The 24,864-nt window shown below is 52.1% G+C and overlaps 1 protein-coding gene and 1 long non-coding RNA gene across 4 annotated transcripts in view; one reads left to right on the top strand and one right to left on the bottom strand.

The window, feature by feature from the left end:
- The window catches only part of KIRREL3 (kirre like nephrin family adhesion molecule 3), a 137,336-nt gene that overhangs the window by 74,094 nt on the left and 38,378 nt on the right, over positions 1-24,864 (top strand). For both annotated transcript variants that reach the window (XM_087763471.1, XM_087763472.1), the window contains 3 exons: positions 7,656-7,813; positions 11,521-11,671; positions 17,240-17,345. In XM_087763471.1, coding sequence (XP_087619597.1) covers positions 7,656-7,813; positions 11,521-11,671; positions 17,240-17,345 — 415 coding nt within the window. The remainder of the gene's footprint in view (positions 1-7,655; positions 7,814-11,520; positions 11,672-17,239; positions 17,346-24,864) is intronic.
- On the bottom strand, positions 199-10,124 carry LOC148054973 (uncharacterized). Of its 2 annotated transcripts, XR_015706088.1 has the most exons (6): positions 9,999-10,124; positions 7,137-7,218; positions 5,007-5,076; positions 1,790-1,989; positions 1,076-1,242; positions 199-961 (listed from the first exon to the last, which is right to left on the bottom strand). It is a non-coding gene; the product is annotated as an uncharacterized LOC148054973 (long non-coding RNA). The 2 variants fall into 2 exon arrangements; XR_015706087.1 differs by lacking the exon at positions 1,790-1,989.

The following is a 24,864-nucleotide window of genomic DNA, read 5'->3' as shown; positions in this document are numbered from 1 at the left end:
ACAGGGACGCAGGTTGCTTTGGGTGCTGTCACCCCCCACCAGCTGCCCAGGTGTCCGCTGGGGATGGAGCGGAGGTATCACCGCGGGCAGCCCACCCGCCCTCCCTCCCGCTCAGACACACACGCTGAAGTGCCACAAGACAAATAGGACCGAGAAAAAAGATGCACTATTTAAACTTTCATCACTATTTTTCTCCCTGTTCTACTTGTTTCTTTTGATTTATTTTTTAGCGTGTTTTCCCCAGGCTGTGCTGTTCGCCTGCATCTGTTTCCTCTCCTCCTTCGCTCAGCAGCAGCCGGGCGCCTTTCCGAGGGCACCCGCAGCTGCCCTGCATTTTTCAGGCTGTCCAGGCTCAGCTCCCTTGGGTTGGCAAGAAGAACGAGGCAGCAGAGCTCCAGCCGCAGAGCAGCAGTAGGCTGGGGTAGATGCAGGGGACACAGAGGACCTTAGACATGACATCCCCCCTCTTGCTGTCCCTCCCTGGCTGAGGAAGGACTCTGGGGCAGCTCATTAAGCCTCATCTATACTGCACAGACCATGCAATTGCCATACAAGAGCCCCATCGCCTTTGCACCCTTCCCAGGGTGGGTGACCCCGCCAGGGGCTGGGCACGGGAGAGCCGCAGGAAGGGTGCCAGCCGTGCAGGCATCCTCCAAACGCGCAGCCAGCCACCCCACGCCAACCTCGGCAGGGCCAGAGGCTGGCAGCACACGGGTGGGAGGCTGTACGCTTTGAAGCGATGCCAGTGTTGGCACCGCAGCCAGCGTGGCCTCTGTACATTGAGTGTGCAACACGGACTGAGTTTTTGCAGCCCGGCTGATGTAGGGAAGGAGGACACAGGCAGCTTTGCCGATTATTTTCCTTGCAGAAGAGCTGAACCTCATCCTGCTGAGCAGCCTGCAGACAGAAACGGTCTCCAGGTTTCAGATGTAGGACACAAAGGAAAATCTGGTCCGTCAAGCTTGGAGCAAGGAAAAAAAAAAAAATCACACATTGGAGTCGGGACTCTCAGCCCTGCGACTGACCCCCTTTGCAAACTCAGACCGCTTGCTCTGTATTGTCCCTTTTTCCTTACCTGCCAAAGCTCCTCATCTGCGATCCTAATTGCATCGGGAAGATTAGAATGAATGCATATTGAGATGGTTGAGGGGAAGATGCCATTGCAGCCCAGGATTAGGTTTCCTCCAGAGCTCAGGTCACCAAGCCCCACAGATTTGCCATAAGTCTCCAGTTAGTGCTGCCCTGAAAAAACATAACCCACGACAGCACTCAGACACAGCAAAAATCTCAGCCTTTAAAGTGCTGGACAAAACCTAAGAGCCTGTTTATAGCCTTCCTAGCTCTGAAGAGCTGCTGGAAACCTGAATCCTAAATGTGTAAAGTCCTGATAAATGAAAAGCTAAACATTCATGTAGCTGTAAGCTGCTCGGCAGTGGTTTAGGCCCTCACAATTTGTAGCCTTCAGGCTTGATAATACAGCGAGATCCTAGGCAGTCTGCTGGAAAACTCCTGCCAGAAACACAATCCCTGTAAGGGGATTCTCTTACCCAGTGTAGCAAGCTCCATCCTAAAAGCAGTGGTGTTTTCTAGCCCCTTTTCCTCCTCTTGGGAGGCCATCCTAGATCTTGATGAAACAGAGAACCTTCTTTCTTCCCCGGTGTCCAAGTTTTCCTGCTTTTTCCCCCCCTCATCTTCTCCCAGCCTTCCCCCAGTTCTTTCACTGCAACCAGGCATAGTCTCCCAGCCTTCATTTTTCCCAATTAAACAAGCCAATCTCTTCTGATCTCACCTGGTAGGAAAGCTGCTCTTGCCCTTTGATCAGCTCTACAGCCTTCCTCTGCATCCCAAACTCAGCTCAACATGTGTGAGAGTGGCCAAACCCACCCAAGATCTCAAGAGCATCTTGCAGAGCAACACCACCGGCCTCTGCAAAGCACCTCCAAGGCCGGTGGGGAAAGCAGGCACTGGCTTCAAAGAGGAGGCAGTTCCCTGTGGTTATCAAGAGGAGATGATGCACCAGTCTTAAGCAGAGCACAGAAATGATAGAGCAGCTAATTAACTTGCTAAACATCATTAACACCAGGCTTATTGTCAAAGTCAGACCCCCCCCCCCAGCCTTGCTACGTTGACTGCTTGCAGAGGGCAAGTGCCTGCTCCTTTTTGGAGCAGGACAGGATCTTCCTGGGAAGGTAAGGAGACCACAGGGGCTGCAGGTTGAATCCTGCTTCTTCCACAAGCACCTTGCCAGCCAGCAAACCTGGACTCAGAAAATGCCCCAGCATGGAGTAGAGAGGGGATTTGCAAAGGAAAACACTCTCTGCAGGGCTTGTATTGCAAAAACTTCCACGCAGCAAGCAGCTGTATGCAGATCAGGGCAGCGCCTGGGTACAGTCACCCAGAGCAAGTGTACTATGATGCCCTCATCAGCTTGACTTCTCTACAAGAGGCAAACATGCCTCTTTGACAAGCCTGCGATGCGATGTCTGAATACACAAACACATCGCCGCACCAGAGCAAAGCTTCCAGATCCACTCTCACTGCATGAGAGGGTCAGCTAAGCCAGCTGAATCCCTCCGGGCTGTCTCCCTGGGGCTCCCCACGCTTTCCTTACTGTAGAAACAAAATACAGGAGCAAACGTAGCCTTGTTCGGCTTGGCTTCATCATCTTCATGGGGCCTCGTGTTCTCACCAAGCGCCAGCTCGCTGGAAGGCAGCAGGCCCACCAGGTACTGTCAGCAAACCACTGTGGAGGGCTGGGGATGCTTTAGGTCTACGCTTAGACTCAGCTTTGGGGCTAGAAAGCACCTTGCAATGGTTTGTAGCACATTGTGATCACCAAGAGCATCTTCTTGTCACTGTTACTTGCTTAACGCACATGTAAGATGAGCCCAGAGCCTCGAGGTCTCTTAGGGAAGATGAGCGATGCATCAGCAACGCCTTACCCAAGGGATCTCATTCCTCGGGGGACACGCGTGCTGAGTCTAACATCAGCTGAACATCACTTGCAGATACACGGCCCCGAGCAGTCCTCGGGGGCTGCTCACCATCTTCCTCTCCAGCCCAGCAGCTGGGTGGCCCTTCCATACCAGTGAGCATTTTGGGTTGAACCTCTTAACGCTGTCCCAAGAAGAGGAGGTTTGTTACACAAACCCAGCAGCAAGGAGGTACCAGCCACAACAAAAAACAAAAGCAGGCAGCCTTAACTAGGAAGAAGTACTGGTGGCTGGAGGGCTCTTTGCTTTCTCCACTTCCAGGAGCCGACTTCTGCCTGGAGGATCCTGTTATCTCAATAAATATTGCTGATAATTGAGACTCTGTCTGCTCACCACGATGCTGTCCAGCTGCCCGGAGCATTTAGAGACAGCTATGTTATTTCTTAGCCTAAGCTGCAGCGTTAGCCTGGGGTATTAGTTCGGTGCTGAATAATTCTGCATGGGCTCATTGATTAATCATACGGTTAAGTCTTGCAGGACAGGACTGTATGCAAGAAAGCCTCTAACTAGCCAACTAATTTAAGAAGTTGCTGAATGCACAGCCCAAGAGCACACACATTTATTTGTATTTCTTTATGCTGATGGGCTGTAAAAGAGGCTTTTCCCAAAGCACTCCAAAGGGCAAGGAGCAGAAACCCCAAGCTGTCCTTGCTTGTCCAAGCAGCCCACAGCTATGGAGAACAGATTCATGCCTGTCCAAGGCTGGTTTAAAAATGGCAGCAAGCCCTCTGTTTTGAGAGAAGAAAAAAATCAAGGTTTTGATGGGGAGCAGTTTGTCATTGTTTCTTTGGAAAGTTGTGTCTGCAGTGAAGACCAGAACAGTTCCCCAGCTGAGGTCTGAGTGCACTGTGAGGAACAGGAGACCTTAGCATCACAGAATCCTTTAGGTTGGAAAAGACCTTGAAGATCATCAAGTCCAACCATTAACCCAGCACTGCCAAGGCCACCACTAAACCACGTCCCTAAGCACCACATCTCCCCAGCTTTTAAATCCCTCCAGGGATGGGGACTCAGCCCCTACCCTGGGAAGCCTGGTCCAGTGCCTGACAGCCCTTTGGGGGAAGGAATTTTTCCTAATATCCAACCCAAACCTGCCCTGGCGCAGCTTGAGGCCATTTCATCTCATCCTATCGCTTGTTACTGGGGAGAAGAGACCAACCACCCCCAGCTCCAGCCTCCTTTCAGGCAGTTGCAGAGAGTGATGAGGGCTCCCCTCAGCCTCCTCTTCTCCAGGCGGAGCCCCCCCAGCTCCCCCAGCCGCTCCTCCCCAGCCTTGGGCTCCAGCCCCTGCCCCAGCCTCGCTGCCCTGCTCTGGCCACGCTCCAGCCCCTCCGTGGCCTTCTTGGCCACCTGGGCACGCTGCTGGCTTGTATTCACCTCCCACCCTAGAAGGCCTCAGTGCAATGTCCATGTGGGAATCATGTCTGGACTCCCACCCCAAAAGCAGCTGCATGTCATCCATCTCCCCAGCTCATTCCTACTCTTGTGGGCTTGAGTTGTCATAGATCCCTTCACTTCCATTCTCTTTTTAAACTTTCCAGGCATGTAAAGGTTAACTCCCTTTTCTTTGCTGTCAGGAATAAACCCCCCCCAACCCCAAACAACTCTTCCTATTTATATCCCTGAATTAATCAGAAAGGCTAGCACTTCTGCATCTACATGATTAAAAATTAGGAAACCAGATTCTGTAGTGGTGCCTTATAATAATAACCAATCCTGGGAGCACAGTGGATGAATAATGGATCATGGCTCTACGCTACTGGCTTCTTGCTTTCCCTTCTCTCTTCTTCTCCTCTTTTTATCTTTCATTCTTCTCTTCCTCCTCCTTTCCCAGGGTGGAGTTTGAGTTTGGGGAAGGAATACATCCATCCTTCATTTCGCAGAAGTTAGAGCTGTTGGGAGACATTGCTGATTCCTATTCATCAGACCCCAAGCAGATCCCCTGGTTAGTGAGCCTGGAGACCATCAATAATTCATGGCTACGTGAACAACTGCGGGATGATAACCACTTACTTGGGAAGACGTAATCAGGACCCATTCTCTCTCCTTCTCATCTCCTTAAGCAGCTCCCCAAGTCTTGCTGCTAATTCAATAGAGAGAAAGAAGAGCAAAACGGGTTAGAAAACAAGGTTTTCTGGCACAGGTGGTTCCATGCATGAGGTTGTTCCTTGTCCCACGTCCCCTAGGTTTCACGGGCAGCTAAGGGACAGGCCGGACTGCTTTGAAGGGCTGATGTTAAGCTAGTGATTGCAAAAAAATATCCTTCAGGTGTCAGCCAGTGGGACAGGACACCAGTCAGGAATGTTAAACAACCCACCATGAGAGGCCCGTCATTTAATTCCGAGATGCTCTTCCGAGAAAGGCTTGTGGGTTGGTTTTTTTCCCCTGCTCCACAAGATGAATTTCCAATATTTTTTACAAGCTGAGGTCAAATTCAATTAATAGCTTCAGTGAGGGGAAAACACACTATTGAAAAATGTCATTTTTTTAAAAAACAGTATAAACTCACCCAATGAAGGGGTGGTTGTTTAAAAAGTGGAAAGAAATACTTCCTTAATAGTTAAATAGCATCAGAATTCAGCAGATTTTTCCACATTTTCGTATTCAGGGGCTGACACATTTCAACTAACCCAAACCACAGATTTTTCACTTTTCCTACTCTTGTACCCTGAAAAAAATGTACATTTTGGATCCATGTAGAAAAGCTTCCCCCCCGCCCAGTCCCTGGGTTCCACCCACTGAGCTGAAAAATCCCATTACTCACGGCGTTTGGCAGATGTGTATGTAACCAGCCTTGTGTGCAACCAGCACATCTGCCTTGCCTACAAATCCTGTGCCGATGCAGGCAGCCACCTTTGAGTTGTCAGAGAACATAATCCCTTCCCATCTCCCGAATTCAACCCGGCACTGGAGGAGCCAGCGAGGAGTTTTTAAATATTTCTCAGCCAGCTAAAACGCCAGGGCAGCTCAGGAGCAGAAGCGGAGACATACTTGGGGATTTCAAAGCCCAACTTCAACATTCTCTTTGCACAGCTCAGCCTGGTGCCAGCCAGCTCAGGGAGAGGGAAACAGCACCGACTTTAACAAAAGCAGCTCCGCTTTGGTGGAAAATTGGCTGCATCCCCTCGGTAAGGATGCTAAAGGGTAGGAGGCTTTCACCACCTGCTCCTGAGCTGGGTGTGAAGCAGCAATTTCTTCCTACACCCTTTGCTGGCACGAGCTCTTCTGCTCAGGCAAGAGGGGCTGCAACGGGGATGCCTTTCCACTGCGTCCTCTGCATTTCTGCTGGCTTCCCAGCGCTGCAGGGGCCCCAAGAGCTCCTGAAACAGGCCACAAGGTGGCCGGGCAACATGTCTATCTCTAGCAAGACCTTTGGTTGCCCAAAGGATCTGGTTGGGAAGAGCTGGACTGACAGCTGTAGACCTCTCCATCTTCAGAGCAGGTCCTGGCTAGAGCTGACCCAGCCAGGGTAGCAGAGATGAAAGGTCCTCACTGCAGGATGAAAGGGCAGCCCCTCTCTCCAGCTGAATTTTCCCATCTCTTACCATGCTGGGGGTGTTCAGAGATGCCAGGCTTCAAGAGCTAGTCACAAAAGAGGCAACCACGCTCAGGTGCCCCTCATCTCCTGCTTCCCATCCCTCCTTGTCTCTGGCACAAAGAGCTTCCCCACACAAGAAAGAGATGCCCAGGGGCTGTGTGATGCCAGCAAAGCCGCGTCCTGTAACGAGGATGCAGCCTCCCACAGGCTGTCAGGCCGAGGTGGTTTCAAAGGAAGGTTGAGATCTTAAATATCTCCTTGACATCCTCGGCAAAATCTGCTTTCAGAGGGAGACGCTTAAAAGACTCACCATGGCGAGAGGGAGTCTGACCGAATGAGAGGAGTTTCACAGCCTTTTGTGCAGCGAGATGGCAGCGCAGGCGACGAGCAAAAGCAGCAGGGAAATCAAAGCAGGGCAAGGGAGCGCTCAGGGGTTTCTCCATCCCTCTGTGATGGAGGGTTGGCAAGGGAGCCCTCTTCAAAGGCAGGCGGACTGGAAACCATGCTTCTGACACCCATAATAAGCTGTTTTCCCCCCCAAGTGCAATAGGTAACAGTCTGAACCCAACTCCCCTGCCCTTCTCCTCTGCATTATGCTCACCTACCTTCCAATTTGCAGTCAGAGGAACGGGGGTCAGACCAAAGCCCCTCCGAGCCCCGTGTCCAGCAGCAGCCAGCTATCATTGCCTGGGGAGAAATAGAAAACAGGGATGTTTCCTGCAAATACTCACCATCCTCCCAGAGTTTGCAGCTCAGGGACATCCTGGGCCAGAGGTGTTTGAGTATTTAGTAGCCCTCAGTGGATTTCCTCTACCACAGACTTGATTTCTCATATTACTGGAAAGCTCCAGCAGCTACCTGGCCCACGTCCCCTCTCAAACTCCAGCCAGTTTCTGCCGCTGCAGTTCAAATCTGGGGCACAGCTTTCACGTGAGCAGCAAAAGGCAAGCCAGCTATAATGTGGTGAGATACGGTTGCATGCTGCCACAGCCCCATCAAAGCCAGCCGCAGAGGTTTGAGAGGTCACAGGCCAGTCCTGGCAGCCCAAACCCCACAGGTAACTCCAGGAAGGTTGGTTTAATGCTAGCAAATGACATTGTCTCCTCTGTGCTTTTTCCTTGCAGTTCCTCCAGATGATCCCGTCATTATGGGGGGGCCCATCATCAGCCTGAGAGCAGGAGACCCCCTCAACTTGACCTGCCATGCGGACAACGCCAAGCCAGCAGCCTCCATCATCTGGATGCGGAAAGGAGAAGTCATCAATGGAGCCACCTACTCCAAGGTGAGGCAGGACGGGGCTGGGGACACACGCTGTGCTCTTCCCTGGCTTCAGAAGAGTGTGCCAGGCCTGGCGCTACTCTTCACACAGCCCCAAAACATCTCAGGCAGTGCCTTCAGCTCTGCAGAGCTGAGACTCCCACCCTCCATCGCCCCATACAAGCTTCCCAATGGAGAGGCTGGAAGGAAAACAGTCAGGAAGATGCAAGTGAGAAACTAAGCTGTCACCAAAGTGGGCTCTGCTCTGAATTTGGCTGGCTCTTTGTACCCTCTCACAGCTTATAATTGCCTGGCATGCCCCCTTCTCCCCCCAAAATCCCACCTGGGTGTGGTGTTAGTATTGCATACAGCACTGGCCTTGGCTGTAGCAGAACCTCTGGATCGAAAGGTGGTTGCAGTGACATATGTTCCCTCCTCCAACTGCAATTTTCCATGAAGAATTGTCAGGGTTGTTGGCATTTTTTAATTTAAACAGAAAGCCTTTATTGGGTCATAAAGGAAAACATCAAAGAGCAATCAACAGCGTGCTCAGAATGGGTACCCACACGTTCTCCTGTTTATAGATGCCTGATGCCTGGTAAGTGCTAAAGATTCAGTAACATTTGACATTTCTAATGAAAATTTCTAAAGAACAAAATCTGAGACATAAAATGGGTCAGTTTGCAGCCATTTGTAATGCAAGCAAACTTCAAAGTCAGGAGTCAAAGGCATCCCTCAAGCTCCTGAAGATCTTTTAATAAACATTTCACCCTCTGCTACCACTGTGAAGCCTCCACCCAGCTTCATTCCAGCAACATCCCCATCCGCTTGGAAAAGCAGAGGAACCAAAACACCCTCCTCTCCTTCTCCCTGCCACTCTGCAGAGCACACCAGTAGCTCAGCTGAAGCTGGGCTGCTTTCTTGCAGCTGCTGGGTGTGAACAGAGGGGGAAATTGCCCCCTCTCCCTGCATACAATGCAAGAGGCAGCACTAATTAAAGCCAGAAAGAACTGACCTCTCCCTCTCTCAAATCAAGTGGAATTAATTAAAATCCAGGCCATTGACATGCAGTTGTTTATAACTTATTCTCTTCCACCCAAGCCTTCCTCTCCACTGCAGACTGCTCAGACCTGCCCCTGGGGAGCCAACATTAAGCCCTTTCCCTTTCAGACCCACAAGTAATGGGTATCAGAAAAGAAAAAACACCCCTCCTTTATTTTTCTTTAAAATATTTCCAAGAAAAAGATCTTCTGAAGCAGAGCTTTCAGGCTGCAGCTCCATCTCATACGCAGTACAGAGATTTCCATGGCATTTTAAGCAGCTGTCAGGGATGGTCCGGGAGTCCTGTTCTGCATGGGGGAAGCACCTTCCCCTTTTCTTGGGGTCAGAGGGATGGTGGGGACTGATCTGGTAATGGGGGAACCTCGGTTTCTCCTGACTTACTGGAGATTTTCATGAGGCCCTTCCACAAATGCTTCCCTGCCACAGGCAGGGAAAAGCGATGCTCCGGGGCCAGGCACGCACAGAGGGGTCAGCCAGCACCAGCTGCATCAGGGCTTATCGCCCCAAGCACCACAGTCCCCACACATGCACGAGGAACCCTAGTGCAACCATTTCTGTGACTGTCTTAACCTTATGAAACATAAGAGAAGAAAAACACCCTTCAGAAAAACAAGCAGCCAATTCCAGCCATTTTTTGAATGGGAGGTTTTGATTTGGGGGTCTGAGAAACCTTTCCTTTGAGGCTCCCTTTAAGATCACACCTCAGTTTTACTCTTCCTGCTTTTTCAATAAAACTAAAGCCCAACTCAGATTTCATTTGCTCCAGATATTCCAGACAACCAAGAAGAAACACTGTCCAGGTTACTGATTGCCTGAAACCATTTATACTGAGTGATAATTTCTTTGTTTCTCTAAATTTCCAGTCCACCAACTGATTAATACACAGCCCCCCACAATCACAGCCAGGCAGTACAGAATAGCCACAGCTGGCCCAAAACCCCCATACTCACCCCAGTCCCTATTGAAGGGGACAGGGAACAGTCCCTATAGCCATAGGGGGTGTTATAGGGTCCTGCAGGGTTTGGAGGCTAACCCAGAGCTCAGGGGTACTCTGAGAAGGTCCTACCCAGGTTTAGGGTTCACCACATCCTCAGCAGCAAAAGCAGGGCTGTTCTACAAGGGAAGGGCACACAGGGCAGCATCCTTACCACCAAGGGCACAGCACCAGTGGAGCAGAGCAGTTTGGTGGTCATAGCAGGGTCAACCCCAGCACAGCAAGCTCCAAAAAGTCCATAGTGACGAGGCAGCTCTAAGGCCAAGCCAGAAAACCCAACCCACATCAGCAGAGCCTGAGCCAGAGTCGGAGCTTAAATACAGCTCCTGGGCCTATGGGTGATGAGCTCTTGGGTAGAGGCCCCAGATGAGGTTCGTCAAGGAAATTAAGGACTGTTGGTGCGTTCAGACCCTGACAATCACGTACTGATAGGTCTTGGGCCTGCTTCTCCCCAGCTTCTGGGCTGATTGTGGTGACAATTGCTCAGCACCATGCCTTGTCTAGTGCCTGAGAGAGACACAAACCTGTGTGCATGAACGCTGTGTCACGCTGAACCCAGGTGGTGAAAGCATTAGTCTTGCTGCCATATGTTTATAATTCAGTAAAGCATTTATCTTACATTTTGAGGAGGAAACTTGAAGGATACAGACTTAGAGAGAAAAACTGTCCGGCAGGGTCCAAAATACATAGTTATGGGATGCGTGTATCCATGGGCACTTATCAGCGGCTGGGAAAAGCTGTGTTTCTGGCATTTCTGGTCCCCGGAGGGCGTCGATAAACTGCAGAGAGGTCAGAGGAAGGCCCAGAGGATGATTAAAAGATTGAAAACCATGCAACATGTTGAGAACCTCCGAGGGCTCAAAGTTTACCAAAGACAGGGCTACGGGGTGGCGTGACCACGGTCTGTAAGAGCTTGCAGGAGGATTAGGAGTTTGATAAGGCAGGGCTCCCGGGGCTCGCCGATAAAGGCATGGCAGGCCACCACGGCTGGAAGTCAAAGTCAGATAAGTCCAGGGAAGAAACAAGGTGCCAAAGCTGAGCCGACAGAGCAGGTTAACCACTGCTGTACCAAGCTCGAGGTTGTGGATCTCCAGCATCCTCGGGTGTCCATTACGGCGGTCACCAGCACGAGGCGAGCCAGAGTGGTGATCATTTACCATGGGCCGGGCTGGACCACTGCACGGCAGCCAGGGACCCATGGCCAGGATCAGTCCCGTGCTGCTGGCGGCCGGCATCACTGCTCATCACTATGTAAAGTGGCCCAGGCAGCTTTTTGCCCTCACCTGGCATAGGTGCAGAAGGTGACAGCAGGTTCAAGAAGCCGGTTGCCCTCTCTGTCCCCCGGCTCCCTCTTTCCTGGGACAGCGGGTGACATGTATCTCGCTGGAGCTGTGATTCCCAGGGCTGGGCACAGCAGGGCTGGAGGGAAGCAGATGGGAGTTAAGTGCCCAGTTCCCAGGGAAGTGCAGTGAAATTTGTCTCTGCTATTTCCCTAAGGCTTCTTGGCAGGTTCCAGCCAGAGGAACTGTTACTGCAGAGCGCGCTGCTTGGCTGAGAAACTCCTACGCGCGAGGGCTAGCTGTGTGCGTGCAGAGCCTGGCACGACTCTTGGCCAGGGCACAGGCCCCGCTCCTGTAGGAAACTGCCTTTTCTCATCTCTGTTTCTCCCCCCGCAGACCCTTCTCCGTGACGGCAAGAGGGAGAGTATCATGAGCACCCTTTTCATCGCCCCCTCCGACATTGAGAACGGGGAGAGCATCGTCTGCCGCGCCACCAACAAAGCCATTCCCAGCGGGAAGGAGACCTCCGTCACCATTGATATCCAGCGTGAGTACACGGCCGGCTGAGCTGCCTCTGGGTGCTGTGTGATCCCAACCTCCCTGCTCTCTCCATCGCTGCCCCAGGGCTGCCCGCATGGGTCTGACTCCAGACAGGAGCGGGATGCTGGGGTTTGGGGGTTTCCCTTTACTGGGATTTACTGGTACACGGATATGGTGAAGTCAGAGACAAGAGATCTCATCTCTTCTGAGCTTCCTGGGGCACCAGACGGACGTGAACACTCCTGGGGACCAGCTGCTTCCCAACTTTTCCATCTTGTGTCCCTGGTTTTGAGCAAAAGCAGCACCAGCTGCCATGCTCTGGGTGGCCGCTGGGCGTTGCACGGGGACGGATGCGTGCCCTGATCCAGGCCTCTGGGCTCTCTGGAGCAGGGATGTATCCCAGTTGTCTTTGGTTGACAAAGCAACATCTCTGGACGCGGCCAGTAGCAGAGATAAGGCCCATTAAGATTTCTGGTACAAAAACGCGTGTTTCCAGTCTTACAAGCTGTTCAACAGTAAGTTTTTTGTATTGTTCTCCACTGAGATAGCATGTTAGACACCTAATCGGTGGGAAGTCTCCCTGCTGTGAAATACAGCTAGTGTCAATCACCATCTGATGGGGGCAGGTGTGTGTCGAGAGCCGTATCATTTCCCTTTACTGTAAATCCATGAAGGAAAATCTTCCTTCCTCAAAAATTCACGTTTCGCAGATCTCTTCCCTCCTCCTCTGCAAGAGCTGCTGCTCTCGGGCTCATCCTGACCTCCCTCCAGCCGGGCTTCATTTGCACACACAATTCCTGCAGCTGTATTTACCAACAATTTGCAAATGCAGGGTGTTCAATATTAGCATGCCAGCTGCTTTCCAGGGTCCAATTAAAACTGGCTGAACAAACTCAAGCACAGCAGAAAATGCACCATTTAAGACTTGCAGCTTTTGCTGCTGGAAGATTAACAGGCTCTTGGGTCGCCGGATAGCATGTCCTGACAGAACCGGCCAGATAAAATGAGATAATAGCATGGGTTATTTCACAGCCGGCAAACAGTTACAATAGCTGGAGATGCACACGCGTTCTCACAAACAACGCAAAGCCGGAGACATCATTACACGGTGCAGTACGGTGCGGGGCAGGAGACGTGAGCTGAATCCCGGAGCCTGATGGAATCTGTTTTGAGAAGAGTAAGACCCAATAAAGAACACCAATTTCCACTCCGAGCCATTAAATACTCCGTGCTGTGAAAGTAATAATAATAATATCCTATCCAGCTATTAAAAGTATGTTGTTCTTAATGGGGTCTAATGAGGATATCAGTTTCCCAGTGCTGGATGGGTGATGGAGGGATAGAAAAATACCAAGATGGATTAACCAGCCTGCGGTGGGGTGGATTTCGTCCTGGATGCAAGAGCCTGCTCTAGCTGCTGCCGGTCCGTTAGGTTTCACTCCCAACCTGGTAGGCAGCTGGCACTTTGGGAAGAGCTAAAGGTACTTCCCTTAAGCAAAAATTATCTGAGCCACTCGTTTCTCCTGGGGAACTGTCCTGGGCAAGGCTGGCTGCAAAGGCAAGGTAGGCTGCACACCCCGGCGATGAAAGGAGGTCCTTCCTCTTCTTCCATCTTCAAGCAGAGAAGCAGCACCTCGAGGGGAAAAAAGAAGTGGTTTCTACAAGGATAAGGAGGTAGGCAGCAGGTTTTGGCTGGTGAGCTTTCCCCAGCCCTGCCCAACCTGCCGCGTTTCACCCCGGAGCCTGCACATCTCTCCCTCTGCTGTTCACACCATAGCAAACATTGCCCAGCTGCACAGTTCAAAAGAGACGGCCTTGCAAAATAATCCCGGCCAAAAATAATCCCTCCCAGGAAGCAGCAGCCTGGTAAATCACTCCTCCTGCTTTCGTTTTCTTTTGCCACTCAAAAGAGCATCAAAAATGCTCACGCTCAGCAAACAAACGTTATTTCCTACGGAGGGTGTATGCACGTGGTGGGAGAGAATATCTTCTTTCAGCTGATGCAAAGCTGAAGTTTGGCTCCCATCAATCTCAGGCAGGCACTGCCTGACCATCTTAGCAGCAATGAAATAGCTGAGTCATAAAACCCTCCCCTTCCAAAAAAGAAAAAAAAGGGGAAAAAAAAAGGAACTGGGGGAAAAAAAAAAAAAAAAAAGCGCAGAGCAGGGTCTGTAATGGCAACACTAAGCGACTCCAGCTGGAACATCTGTTCAATGTGATTTCCGTTCCACCAGCCACATCAAAGTCAGCCTCCTGTGAGTTATGCGCCGAACATCACAAGTGGGATTAAAATCATGTTTAATAGTTTGATATGCCATAAACTATTTATACTGCCAGAGCCCAGTGGCTCTATGGAAACGCAGAGCCAGCGTGCCGGGATGGGAGGAGCAGGGTTATTGCTTACCCAAAGCCATTCGCTCCAAGCCTCTGCACACACATGTGCAGTTGCTCGTTTTTACACCTTTTTTTTTCATGGCGAGAAGGGATTTGACTGCGTCTGTGTTTTTTGCAGGAGGTGGGAGTAGGAGAAAGCAAGCGGGGGGTCGTGGACCAGGGCGATGAGCAAACCGCGGGCCACGTCGCTGTGTTGCAGGGTCTCCTGCTGCGTTCATCCATGTAGCACTGGAGTATTTGATTCCCTTTTGTGCTTCCCACTGAGGAGTGTGAAAGCCCCGAGCTGAAGAGGCATCTTAGTCTGCTTCCAGCTCCTCGTTCCTGCTCATTTGGCCCGCAGGCTGCTTTTGGATTCAGGGTAGAGGTTTGGAAGGGCCCAAGAGGCAGCAGTGCAAGAGGCGGCACGGTGCCTGCAGCCCGTGGAGCTCAGCCCGCCACCCCAGCGATCGCGTCCCAGGTGCTGATTTCGAATCGCGGGAGCTGAGGGGTTTGCTCGGGTGCCTCGCTGCCTGCACGGCTGGCGAGGAGCGATGCTGGTCCCCCGGTGCGAGCGTGCTCGCCGGGACACGCGGTACCTGGGCGTGCGAGCATTTGCATGCACGCTCTCCTCCCGGCTGCCTGTAGGCTAGCTCTATCCGATTCCATCATTCAAATTAATTACAAGAAGCCAGGCAGGAATTATAATTGCAACCGAGTGGAATTACATTCTGATGAGTTACAATTTGTCTCTTCTTTTTTTTTTTTCTGCTTTAAAAGACCGCAAAACACACTCGCACACGCAAACCCACGCTATCCGCGGCACCCGCCGCCTCGCAGGGAAGCTACCTCAATATTAGAAAGCCCAATCCCATTTGCGAAAGGCAAGATCAAAGACTTCAATTCATTTCCTTTGCTCTTTTGCTTTTATTTTTCTTTTTAATCTCCATTTTTTTTTTTTATTTTTTTTTTATTTTGAGGGCAGGAGGGAACCGGGCTCATTTTAATACAAAGAGGCTCCTCTGTAAATCGTAAGCACAGCTACGAAACCATCAAACAATGGGGAAGCTACTAAAGAGAAGTGTGATTCATAGTTAACAAAGGAAGGTGATTAGCTGCTGTTGTATAACAATAGGGAAGTGTCAGGATGCCTGCAAATGAATTAGGAGCCCACTATATATCTCCGGGCTGTTACGTTAGGGAAGCTCATTTATATTCCCAACTGCACCCATCTTTATTGTCATTTGAATTGCACATTTTAAAATGAGATTAGGGTAAATTGAAAATACCTATAATTTCCCTGTCATAATTTCCCATCGAGAAGGCAGGTGGCTTTGCTCGCAACAAAGCGGGGCTCTGGCTGGGTAAATAGCACGAGGCCGAAGAAGTTGGGGACGCGGCGGAGGAGGAGGCACTGCAATATGCCGCCGGCCGCTGCCTTCCCTCTCCCGTCTCACCCAGCCAAGGCCGCTGCCGAGGCCGCCTCGGAGACTCCCCCTTCGTCCCCAGCCTTGCTGCAAGGGGCCATCCCAACCCCATCCCACTCCGGGCAGGGAGAGACAGGCTGGAATAATGCAGGGTTGCTTTGGATGCTGTCCTGCTCTCCCGGCACACGGACAGGCTTGCTGCTTTCCTCTCCTCCCCTGCAGCTCTGCCAGCGCCAACCCTTCCCGTGCCTTGGCGGACCGCATCGCTTTTTCCTCCGCAGCTCCTCGTACGCGTGAGGCTTCGCCCCTTGCCGTTACCTTTGCAAAGTGGGATCCAGAAGTCAAGCTGTTCTCGCATCAGCGTGCCCAGTTAGAGCCCCTACCCTCAAGCAAAGGCGTTGAGCAGTTTCCAGCGAGCCAAATCTCTCCAGCAGGCCCCTGATTTGTGTACGGTGGAGAGAGAAGCCGAATTGTCTCTATTAAGCACAATGGCACTCCTTGAGCTTGCGTTAGAGCCACGGCTTCGTGGCTTCACAGCATCCGAGCAGTAAATGGAGCATCACAGAATCGTTTAGGTTGGAAAAGACCTTGAAGATCATCAGGTCCAACTGTTAACCCAGCACTGCCAAGTCCACATCTAAACCATGTCCCTAAGCCACTAAACCATGTCCTGCAACACTGACCCCCTTCTCCAGCGCCGGGCACTGGGATGCCCACCCGCACGTGATGCTAAGGGAGGTCCCCTGGGCCAGCGGCTACCAACCAGCTCGGCTTCCCTCAGCTCAGCAGGACTGACCCCCAGCCCCATCTGCTTGGGAGGGTGGCTGAGCAGCGGAAGGATGCTGCTGAGATATTTAGGAAGAGGAGAGAGGCAGCAGGTAGAGGTGAACATGGAGCACATCCTATTTTAGGGTGTATTTTTGCATAGGCTGCATCAGACTCCCCCGCTAAGGGCAGGAGAGCCCCTTAGCCGGATCGATGAGCTGGCCTCAGCTCCTCTCCGCAGCCACAACGCAGTCTCCAACAGGACAACTGGTTCTTCAGGCACCTAGAAAAACTCCCCGCAAGGCCTTTTCTTTCTGCTTTTTCCCTCAAATGAGGTCCTATCCTTAAAACTTAAAGCTGGAGGGCTAACCCCCCCTCTCAGGTATCATTAAAAATTAAAACAACTCTGGATATTCTTTTTCCCCATCTAAACATTGCACCCTTTTCTCTTCTCTCTTGCTTTCATCCGTTCTCTCCTAAATTTTCTTTGCCGCTAAAGCATTTAGATGCGTATCATGTAAAAAGAAGAGAAACCGAGCACCAGCCGGTAGAACCGAAAGGCCTGTGACACCAATAAGGGCTTGGCAGAGATGATTAGTCTGATGAAAGAGCAGAAATGCCACTTTCAAGTTAGCGGATAGACAAAAGATCATCATTGCACAGCGAGATATTAAATGGGAGCTTTTCAAAGCAGGCAAGTTTATGTCCTTAAACGGGAATCAGAGCCAGCGTTAACGTTTTTTAAGTGAAATGCTGCATCGAATGGGGTGCGTGGCTCTCCTTTCTGTCGTATTTACTGAAGCCCTCCAAGACAAGAGCGGTGTGCGTGACATGAGCCTGTCTTACAAAGCCCTAAACATTATATCACAGCATCAAGGAGTCTCAGGGCTTTTGCCATGTTTTCTTACGACCAACTTTTGCTTTCCAGACTCAGCAGCCTGGCAGGCAGCAGGCAAGGGGGTGCTGTGCCACGTCTTTGGGTTGCTCACGGCCTTGTCGCTGTCTCTTTGCAGACCCACCCCTGGTGAACTTGTCCGTGGAGCCGCAGCCGGTCCTTGAGGACAACACTGTCAAGTTCCACTGCTCCGCCAAGGCCAACCCTGCCGTCACCCAGTACAGGTAAGGCGGCCGCGGTCCTCTTCCCAGCATCCCCGCTCCGATGGCTCCCCGACGCTGCTCTTGCCTCGATGATGTTGTTAGGCGTTGAGAGGCTTCAATTGCCTCCGCGTTCGGCCGTCTGCTACGTTTTGCTGCATGCAGCAAGTCCTCGGTCAGAGATTCACTGGCGCTTTGGAGTGGATTAAGAGGCCTGGCACCGAGCTGGCGGAGCCATCTGTTTGGGGACATAACGAGCAAAGCGCGCCGAGTGAAAAGTCTATTATGGGAAAATTCCTTTGTTTTTTGCATACTCTTTTATGATTTGAACAATACAACTCCGTTGCCGTCTCCGTGTAACCCTTAAGCAACCGTCGTAAGCCTTTCTAACCCCAGCAGCGTGGAGCAGAGCTCAGAAGAGGCCAGAGCAGAGGTGCCCGGGCTGGAGACATGGAGGGACGTAGGGGATGGGCTCTTCTTGAGTGGGACATGCTCCTTGAGTGGGACATTCTCCTTGAGTGGGTGGGATCGTCGCTGCTAGCCAGGGTCTCCAGTGCCCCTCCACTGGCCACGGTGAGCTTGGAGCAGGGCACGAGCGGTTGAGGGGCTGTTTGGCACTGATGAGGCCGTCGCAGGGGGAGAATTGCAGGAGGAGAGAATGCATCGCTTGCAACTGCAGTAGGGCTGGGATGGTGGGGCTCCCTGCCTGCAGCCCTACGCCGAGGCAGTCCCAGGCCTCCTTTGGTCTCAGTAGTCACCAGGATACTGCAGGGATTGATGCGTGGGACCCCAGCCCCAGCTTTATCCTGCGGCAGCGAGGCTCGTTGCTCATCGTGTTGCGTTCAGTCGGTCTTGTTCAGTGCGGAAGGTGAGCAGATGGCTCTGCACCAAGTAGAGTCGCTGCCGTGGGCTCCTGGGAATGGGCATGAGGGCTGCTAGCATGAGAAAACACCCCTTCTCTCAAAGGTTTCTTGGCCTAAGCAGACAAAAATACTGGTATGGAAAGCGGCGTGGGCTGTCATCACACGTTGGGAGAAGAAAGCATCGTGCTCAGCCTCCTGGCTCCAACTCTTGGCCAGGCGGGCCCGTGTCTGAACCAACACAGAGACATTTCACAGCAACCAGGTCCCCCCCCATGCCACCGCTGCAATCAGCCGCTCATCCCTCCTGCCTCGAAGTTACGAGCACAGGCATGCCATCAGTTCTGGTTTTGCAACAGCGTCAGTTGATAATAACAGAGGAGGCACCTCCAGGGACAGGTTACCGTGACCCGCCTCCTGTTAGGCTCGTACAGCTTAATTAGTACAATCGAGTTTGCTGGTAGGAGCGATTCCTTCCGGCTGGATATCTGGTATCAGCACAACAAAGCAATAATTGCATTCCTAGTTACACAGAAGAGTTATTAATTTGAGAAGTCAATTAATGTCAAAGATACAAATAGCCCTGTTTTCATATTTACAGTTAGGAGGAAAACGAAGCGCGTGACAATCTGGGGAAGGATCTGGGCGAACGTCCCACGTGGGTCTTACGCCGTGATTGATTCTGGTAGAGTCGGAGGCAAAGCAACCACCTTTGGCCGAGGAACCAGATGGTGGCAAGAGCCTGGCAAAATTTCTGCTCCAAAGACGGGGCATCTAGCCCGATCCTCAGCAACAGGGGCTTTCCCGTCATCCCTGAACCCCCACTGGGCCGATCCCCTGTACCGTGGAGCAGCTTTGAAGGCTCCCGTCCGGGTTTTCTCCTTCTTCTTGGGTGTTTCCACCCTCTGGGTATATGGCTCTCTCTGGCCGAACCAATGCTGGATTGCTTTTCCGCACCAAAGAGCAGATGGACCCGCCACGCTTCTCCCGTCTTCGGTGCCGTCTCGTTAGGCAGATGGCACCCACAGCCCCCTTCTTCCCTTGCTGCCCGTCCCAAGGCCACGTCACCCTGCCCGTTGCCTGAGCACCGGGATTCCTGCTTTGCTGCAAAGCGCTTCGTGACTCTCTTCACGATGGACTTGACTATGAAAACTAACTGCATGGTTTTTTCAGGTTACGCTTTCTCATAAAAGGGATTTTTGGGGAAAAAAAAAAAAACTAGGCATGAAAAATTTAAGCATTTTGGGTTTCTCATTTCCTAAGTTCCCTTAACATGTTAGCATCACACAGGGCTTTTTCCCTACCTGCGACAAGCAAACAGAATTCAGCAGCACTCGGTGGGGCTCCCTTCCACTGAATGGCTCTGATTGATTGGGGGGGGGGGATTCATTTCCCTTCCAAAAGATCCCAAAGCTCTTCAGTAACTACATAAAGGCGGCAGATGTTCCGGCACCGAAGCCTGGAATCCTCCGGAGCGGGACATCGAGCAAGGAGGCCCCTGCACCTCGCCGCTGGTTGGGAGGGGAGGTGGGCGAAGGGGTGGGACGCGTAAAGCCCCAGGACTGAGGTACTCGAAGGTGTGAAAAGGCAGAACATGAGCTCGGTGTCATCCCCAGGGCCACTCGGGACCCCGTCACTGATGAAAATGAACTTATTCTGCCTTAAAAACAAACAATAGAGAGAAAGTGTGATATTTTTTTTCTCCCCGGGGAGAGAACCACTCTAATACATCTCCTATGGCTTCCCTCGTTCTCAGATAGAGATACCAGATCTTGGTCTTCAGCCGACATTTATTTTTAATACCTCCCAATATGTTTGTCAGTAAACAGCTCTGAGCACAAAGGAAAAAAGTCTAAACAACATAAATCCCCTTTTCTGGGCATAAATCCACAGCCAGCTCTGCAGGGCCATCCCTGCTTCGAATACACAAGCAAGCTGTCACCTTGCTTGAGTTTGCAAGGGGTGATAAGTTTTGCCCGGGGTTTGCACCCTGGGTTTTTCTGCTTGGGGAAAGGGAGCGAGGTCGAGCATCTCACCCAAAGGCTTCACCCAAAGATGCTCGGCTGGGAAGCATCCGTGAACCATGCTGCTCGTTAGCCGCTAAGCCGGTCCTGGGGTTTTAAGCACAGACCCCTCACTCGCTTCGTTAGGGCGGTAAGGGAAAAGAAGCAAAATTCAATAAAATTTCCCAGGAGATAAAAATCTCCTTCTGCCCCCACCCAAACCCCTCCTAGAGAATATAACTTTGATGAAATCAAGGCAGCTGCTTTTTCCTTAAGAGGTTTTCTTCATGCTCTCTTATATAATACATCACATACGTCTGGTTTTAATGCAAGGAAAACTCGGTTAGAAAGGAGACCTCGGAGCAACCTGCTCCCAGAGCCGGAGTGGAAAGTTACAGCCTGCGCCGCATCTTCTCTTCTGGGCGGGGATTTAATGACATTTTGTCAAAATTGACAGGTTTCCGCGAAACGTTTGGCCTCGGTGGTGTTTTCTAACCGGAGGAAAAGCCACAACCCCTCCACCCGAAAATCTGCTGGCATCTCGTGGTGTTGGGGATGGGCTGGGGCAGGGGGGTCCTTTGCTGGAGACACGGTTCCTCTGCTCCTTTTCTTGGCCGAGGACACCCTGCAGCTGAAGCCGGAGCTGAAATCCCAATCCCCCTCCCTCCCTGGCAGCCACAATTCCTTGACGAGGAGCATGTTTTTCCCCAGGGGGATTTGTTCGCCCGCGATGTCACCCAGGCTGTCACTCGCTTTTGGACGCGGCGCAGGCCAGTGTCACCAAAAGCGAGCGGGGGGAGTTGGGCAGAGGGCTGGCGAGGTGTCGCGGTGAGGCGTGAGTGGGGTTTTTTTGGCAGAGGGGTGAATTAACCCTGGCGGCAGGGGTTTTGCTCATTGGCATGTTTCCCCTCTCACCATGCAGAGCACTCTGCACAGATGTATCCTATGGCCTCTATAGGGTCTCGTACCCCGTCTGGCCTGGGTTTATCCCATCTCCGCCTGGGAGCGTGTTCCCTTTGCAGCTAAAGAGCAGCTCAGCCCGCCGAAATGCTGCTTGCTGCTGCCAGCGCAGCATCGAAAAAGGCTCAAGGGGAACCCGGGCTTGGCAGCACCTCTGTGGACGCGTCCCCATCTGCTTTAGCACCACGGACGTGGCTCCCTGGTGTCCCAGCAACGACGGGGGAAAGCTGCCCCTTCCTCTCCCCTTGCCTCGAGCCGCTGCCTGCCTCTGCCAGCTCGTTTGCAGGCAGAGCATCACGTAGCCGCGGTGCCAGGCTGGAGGAGCAGCGGCAGCAAACGGTTCCACCAGGCAGCGAACATATGTGCGGGCAAATTGCACCACCTCGCCTTCCTCTAATAACGTGCTTCCCCCGCGCCTCTGCCTCTTGGTGGACGATTCTGGGATGGGGAGGGGGGAATTTGGGAATTTACTGACTTTCTTTTGCTGCAAGCAAACGGGCAAGAAAGGGAAAGCGAGAGAGAGTAATTAGCTGTCGCCGTTGTTCTGCCACCTGTGATGGCGGGTAAAATTAATGGAAAGCAACAGAAGTCGGGGCTACGTGAACCGACTCACAACCAGGCCTCCTCTTTGCTCACTTCAGATCTCTCTATTTGCCAATCTTCTCTTGGCTTTTGATGTCTGTTGTGTGTCTGTGGGGTGTTTTTTTGCTGTTATTATTTATCACTCACAGTAAGAAAGAGAATCTTTAAAGTGGCAGAAGAAAATGGGAAAGTTTAATATTGCAAGAGGCAGAGTCCCTCAGCCTTTTGGGCTCCTCCGATGATGATTATTTTTGCAGAGCGATGGGGAGTTGGTGGAGGCAGGGCAATAATACATATCTCACTCTCGCGCATTGATACGGTGTTCTCACCCCCAAGGCTAGCAGAGACTTTGGCAAATCGTGTTATCTTTGTAGTGACGGAGGTGGGGGCACATTTCGAGCCACCCTCCAGCATCAGCTGCGGTTCGGGGGACCGTTGCACTTCCAAAACAAGGCGTGGGACTGACGGACAGACAAACAGACAGAGGTGGAAAGAGAGAGCTATCCCTTCCCAGCTGCTGCAAGGCGTCTGGCCCTGGCGTTGAGCACGGCAGCTGTGAGCAACATGCGCATCTCTCCGTAATTGTGTAGGACATGGCAGAAGATGCAGCTGATGCTGCAGCAGAAGCAGAGGTCAGGAGGAGCTGGGAAGCGTTTATTTAACAGCCACCCAGGGGATGCTGCTACACCTTTTCTTCCCCATCCTATAGCAGAAGGGGTATTGCGTTTTGTGCGGTCCAAGCAAGCTCCACCGGCCCCTGTTGGGCTGAAGCCAAAGGTGCTGCCTGCCCAAATATTGGTGAAGGTCTTCCTGCATCAACCAGCTTCATGAACTGCAGCTGCAGGTCAGGGCTTGAGCCACGCTGCCTTCCTGGACCACAGGGTGCCTGGTCAGGCTGTGCCGGAGCTCGGAGCCAGCCCACAGCATCCCTCTGTCCTCAGCCCCACCGTCATCGCCGACGCACCGCGTGGCTCCGCTTGCAGCAGGAACCTTGGTTTGCTCGCTGGGCTCTGGTCTGTAGAAAAGACCTTCTTGTTTGGCCCCTCGAATGCACCCGATGGGGACAGTGTCCTCTCCTCCCTCCGCCTGTACGCAGGGGAAAACAAAAAGATGTGACTTGTTCCTCTTGCAAAGGGGCAATGACAGGGAAGAGATCCAGTGCCAGGCCCATTCCTTCAGCCTGCTCCCCAGGGTCCTGGCTGTGGTTGGGATGCGGGGTGGGCATTTCCCACCCAGCCTCAGGGAGACGCGGGGGTGAAGAGCCCAAGCACCTTTGACAGATCTACTGGCTCCAAGGGATCGTACGTCATGCCAAAGTACAGGTCTGCGAGCGTTTTGGGGGCAAACGTGGCAGATTTGTTGGGGTTCGGGTAGATATAGAAAAATTGCACCTGATATTGAGGAGCTCTGGGAAGAGAAGGAGAAAATAATGATACACATCATCTGTGCTTTGGCCTGCCTGTCTTACACCGTGCCGTCTCAGAGGCGTTCGTTCCATGGAGACGCATTCCCACATTTTGTTTTAACAAACCCAGAGGAGAAGTTCAAACTCCACAGAGCGTTGCTGCTCTTTTTACTTTGAGTCTCGTCTGCACAGTGCTGGGACCTGCTGGCATCTTACCAGACTTATTCATGAGATGCTTCAGGCTGCCACGGAGAAGTCAAGTTCTCCGAGAGTGCGCGCCCCATGTCCTGCTGGAAACTGCACCCCTGCGGCTTGGAAGTTTGCTCAGACGCTTGAACCAGCTCCCTCGTGGCGCGGCATTGCTTTGCTACGTGGCAAAGAGCCAGTCGATACGAGTGCGTGCTGCTGGCTGACGTTGGGTGGAAGAGGAGCAAAGCCAGGAGCGTTGGAAGACTGGGAGAGCCTTATCAAAGGGATGGGGAACGGAGGAGGGGATGAGCAGATGGCCAGGCCGTGCTTGGCGGGGGTGAATCGTTGCACCTTCACTGCCCCAGTAAACGTGGCTGGCTGGGCCAACTGGTTGCTAGAAGCACTTCCATCATCCATCAGTCATGGGCTCAACACATAGACCCAACTTCTCCGAAACAGATCCCCAAGGCAGAAGAGAAGAGACAGCCCCTGCCCCAGGCGTCTGGTTGTAGCAGAGGAGGAAGCTCAGAGTGAAGGTCAGCGAGGCATTGATTTGTGGGTGGCAGCCGGGGATTCCCAGCCCTAATTCCTCATGCTCCCTCCTCAGGGATCAGCGCTGTTCGGATGGGGTCCCCCCATGCCAGAGGGCTGCCCCCAGGGATGCATCCGAAGCAGGATTCGAGTGAAGGGCGCCAACCCCCACGGCCAGGCAGTGATGATGGATGCATCCTACTTCGGCTGACCATGATGAAGCCATGTGCTTCCTCTAGAGAGCCGAGGAATTCGGGTCTTAGGGAAAGAAGAGTCTCAGGAATTGTTTCCTGCTGCCAGGACCACTGAGCAGCAGAAGAAATCACCCCAGGCACTGGGAGCAGATCTCTCTCTTCCAGCTGGCTCTCCATTGCTCCTTCACTTGGTCAGCCGGGCTTCTGGATGCGCACATCTCTGTTCCCGGGAGAAAGGCCAGGGGGAGGCATATTTGAAGTTTGCTTTTCCGTTCCATTTTGAAGAATGCTTTTCCGTGACACCAAAGTTGTCCCTGCCTCTTCCATGTAGCTGCTGCAGAGTATGTTCACAGATCTGTAGGCTGTAAAGGCCAGAAGGGATTATTGGATCGTGGGAAGCCGATGCAGAGATTCAGGGCGATGCATTTCATTGGCAACTATTGACAGAGAAGTGGCAAATGATCCATTTAATGGCCATGCCTGGCGCTGCCTGCAGCCAAGCCACAGCCGTGGCCGTTTTCCCTGTTCTGGCACTGTAAGACCTGAATATATTTTAATATGAAATTCAGATGGCTTTGAAAAATGTCTCCCGGGAGTTGGTGTGTTTGGAATGTTGCTTGTTTTCTTCTGCTCGTTCATGAAAGGCCCAGAATAAAAGCGAACATCCCTCCTGTACCCTGCATTCCCCAGAGCTTCTGATCACTGAGACCACTACCTAATTGGCACATTTTTTGTCTCCCCAGCAGTCTGTGCCATGGAAGGGGATCTGCAATATTAAGCTCTTATTAAATGACAATCACACCTCTATTAATATTTAAA

The sequence above is a fragment of the Nipponia nippon genome, unplaced genomic scaffold (assembly GCF_047370975.1).
Source record: "Nipponia nippon isolate SJK-2023a ecotype South Korea unplaced genomic scaffold, ASM4737097v1 scaffold_28, whole genome shotgun sequence".
NCBI classification, from domain to species: domain Eukaryota; kingdom Metazoa; phylum Chordata; class Aves; order Pelecaniformes; family Threskiornithidae; genus Nipponia; species Nipponia nippon.
Note: the sequence above shows the minus strand (reverse complement) of the source record. Positions and strands in the feature narration are given on the sequence as shown.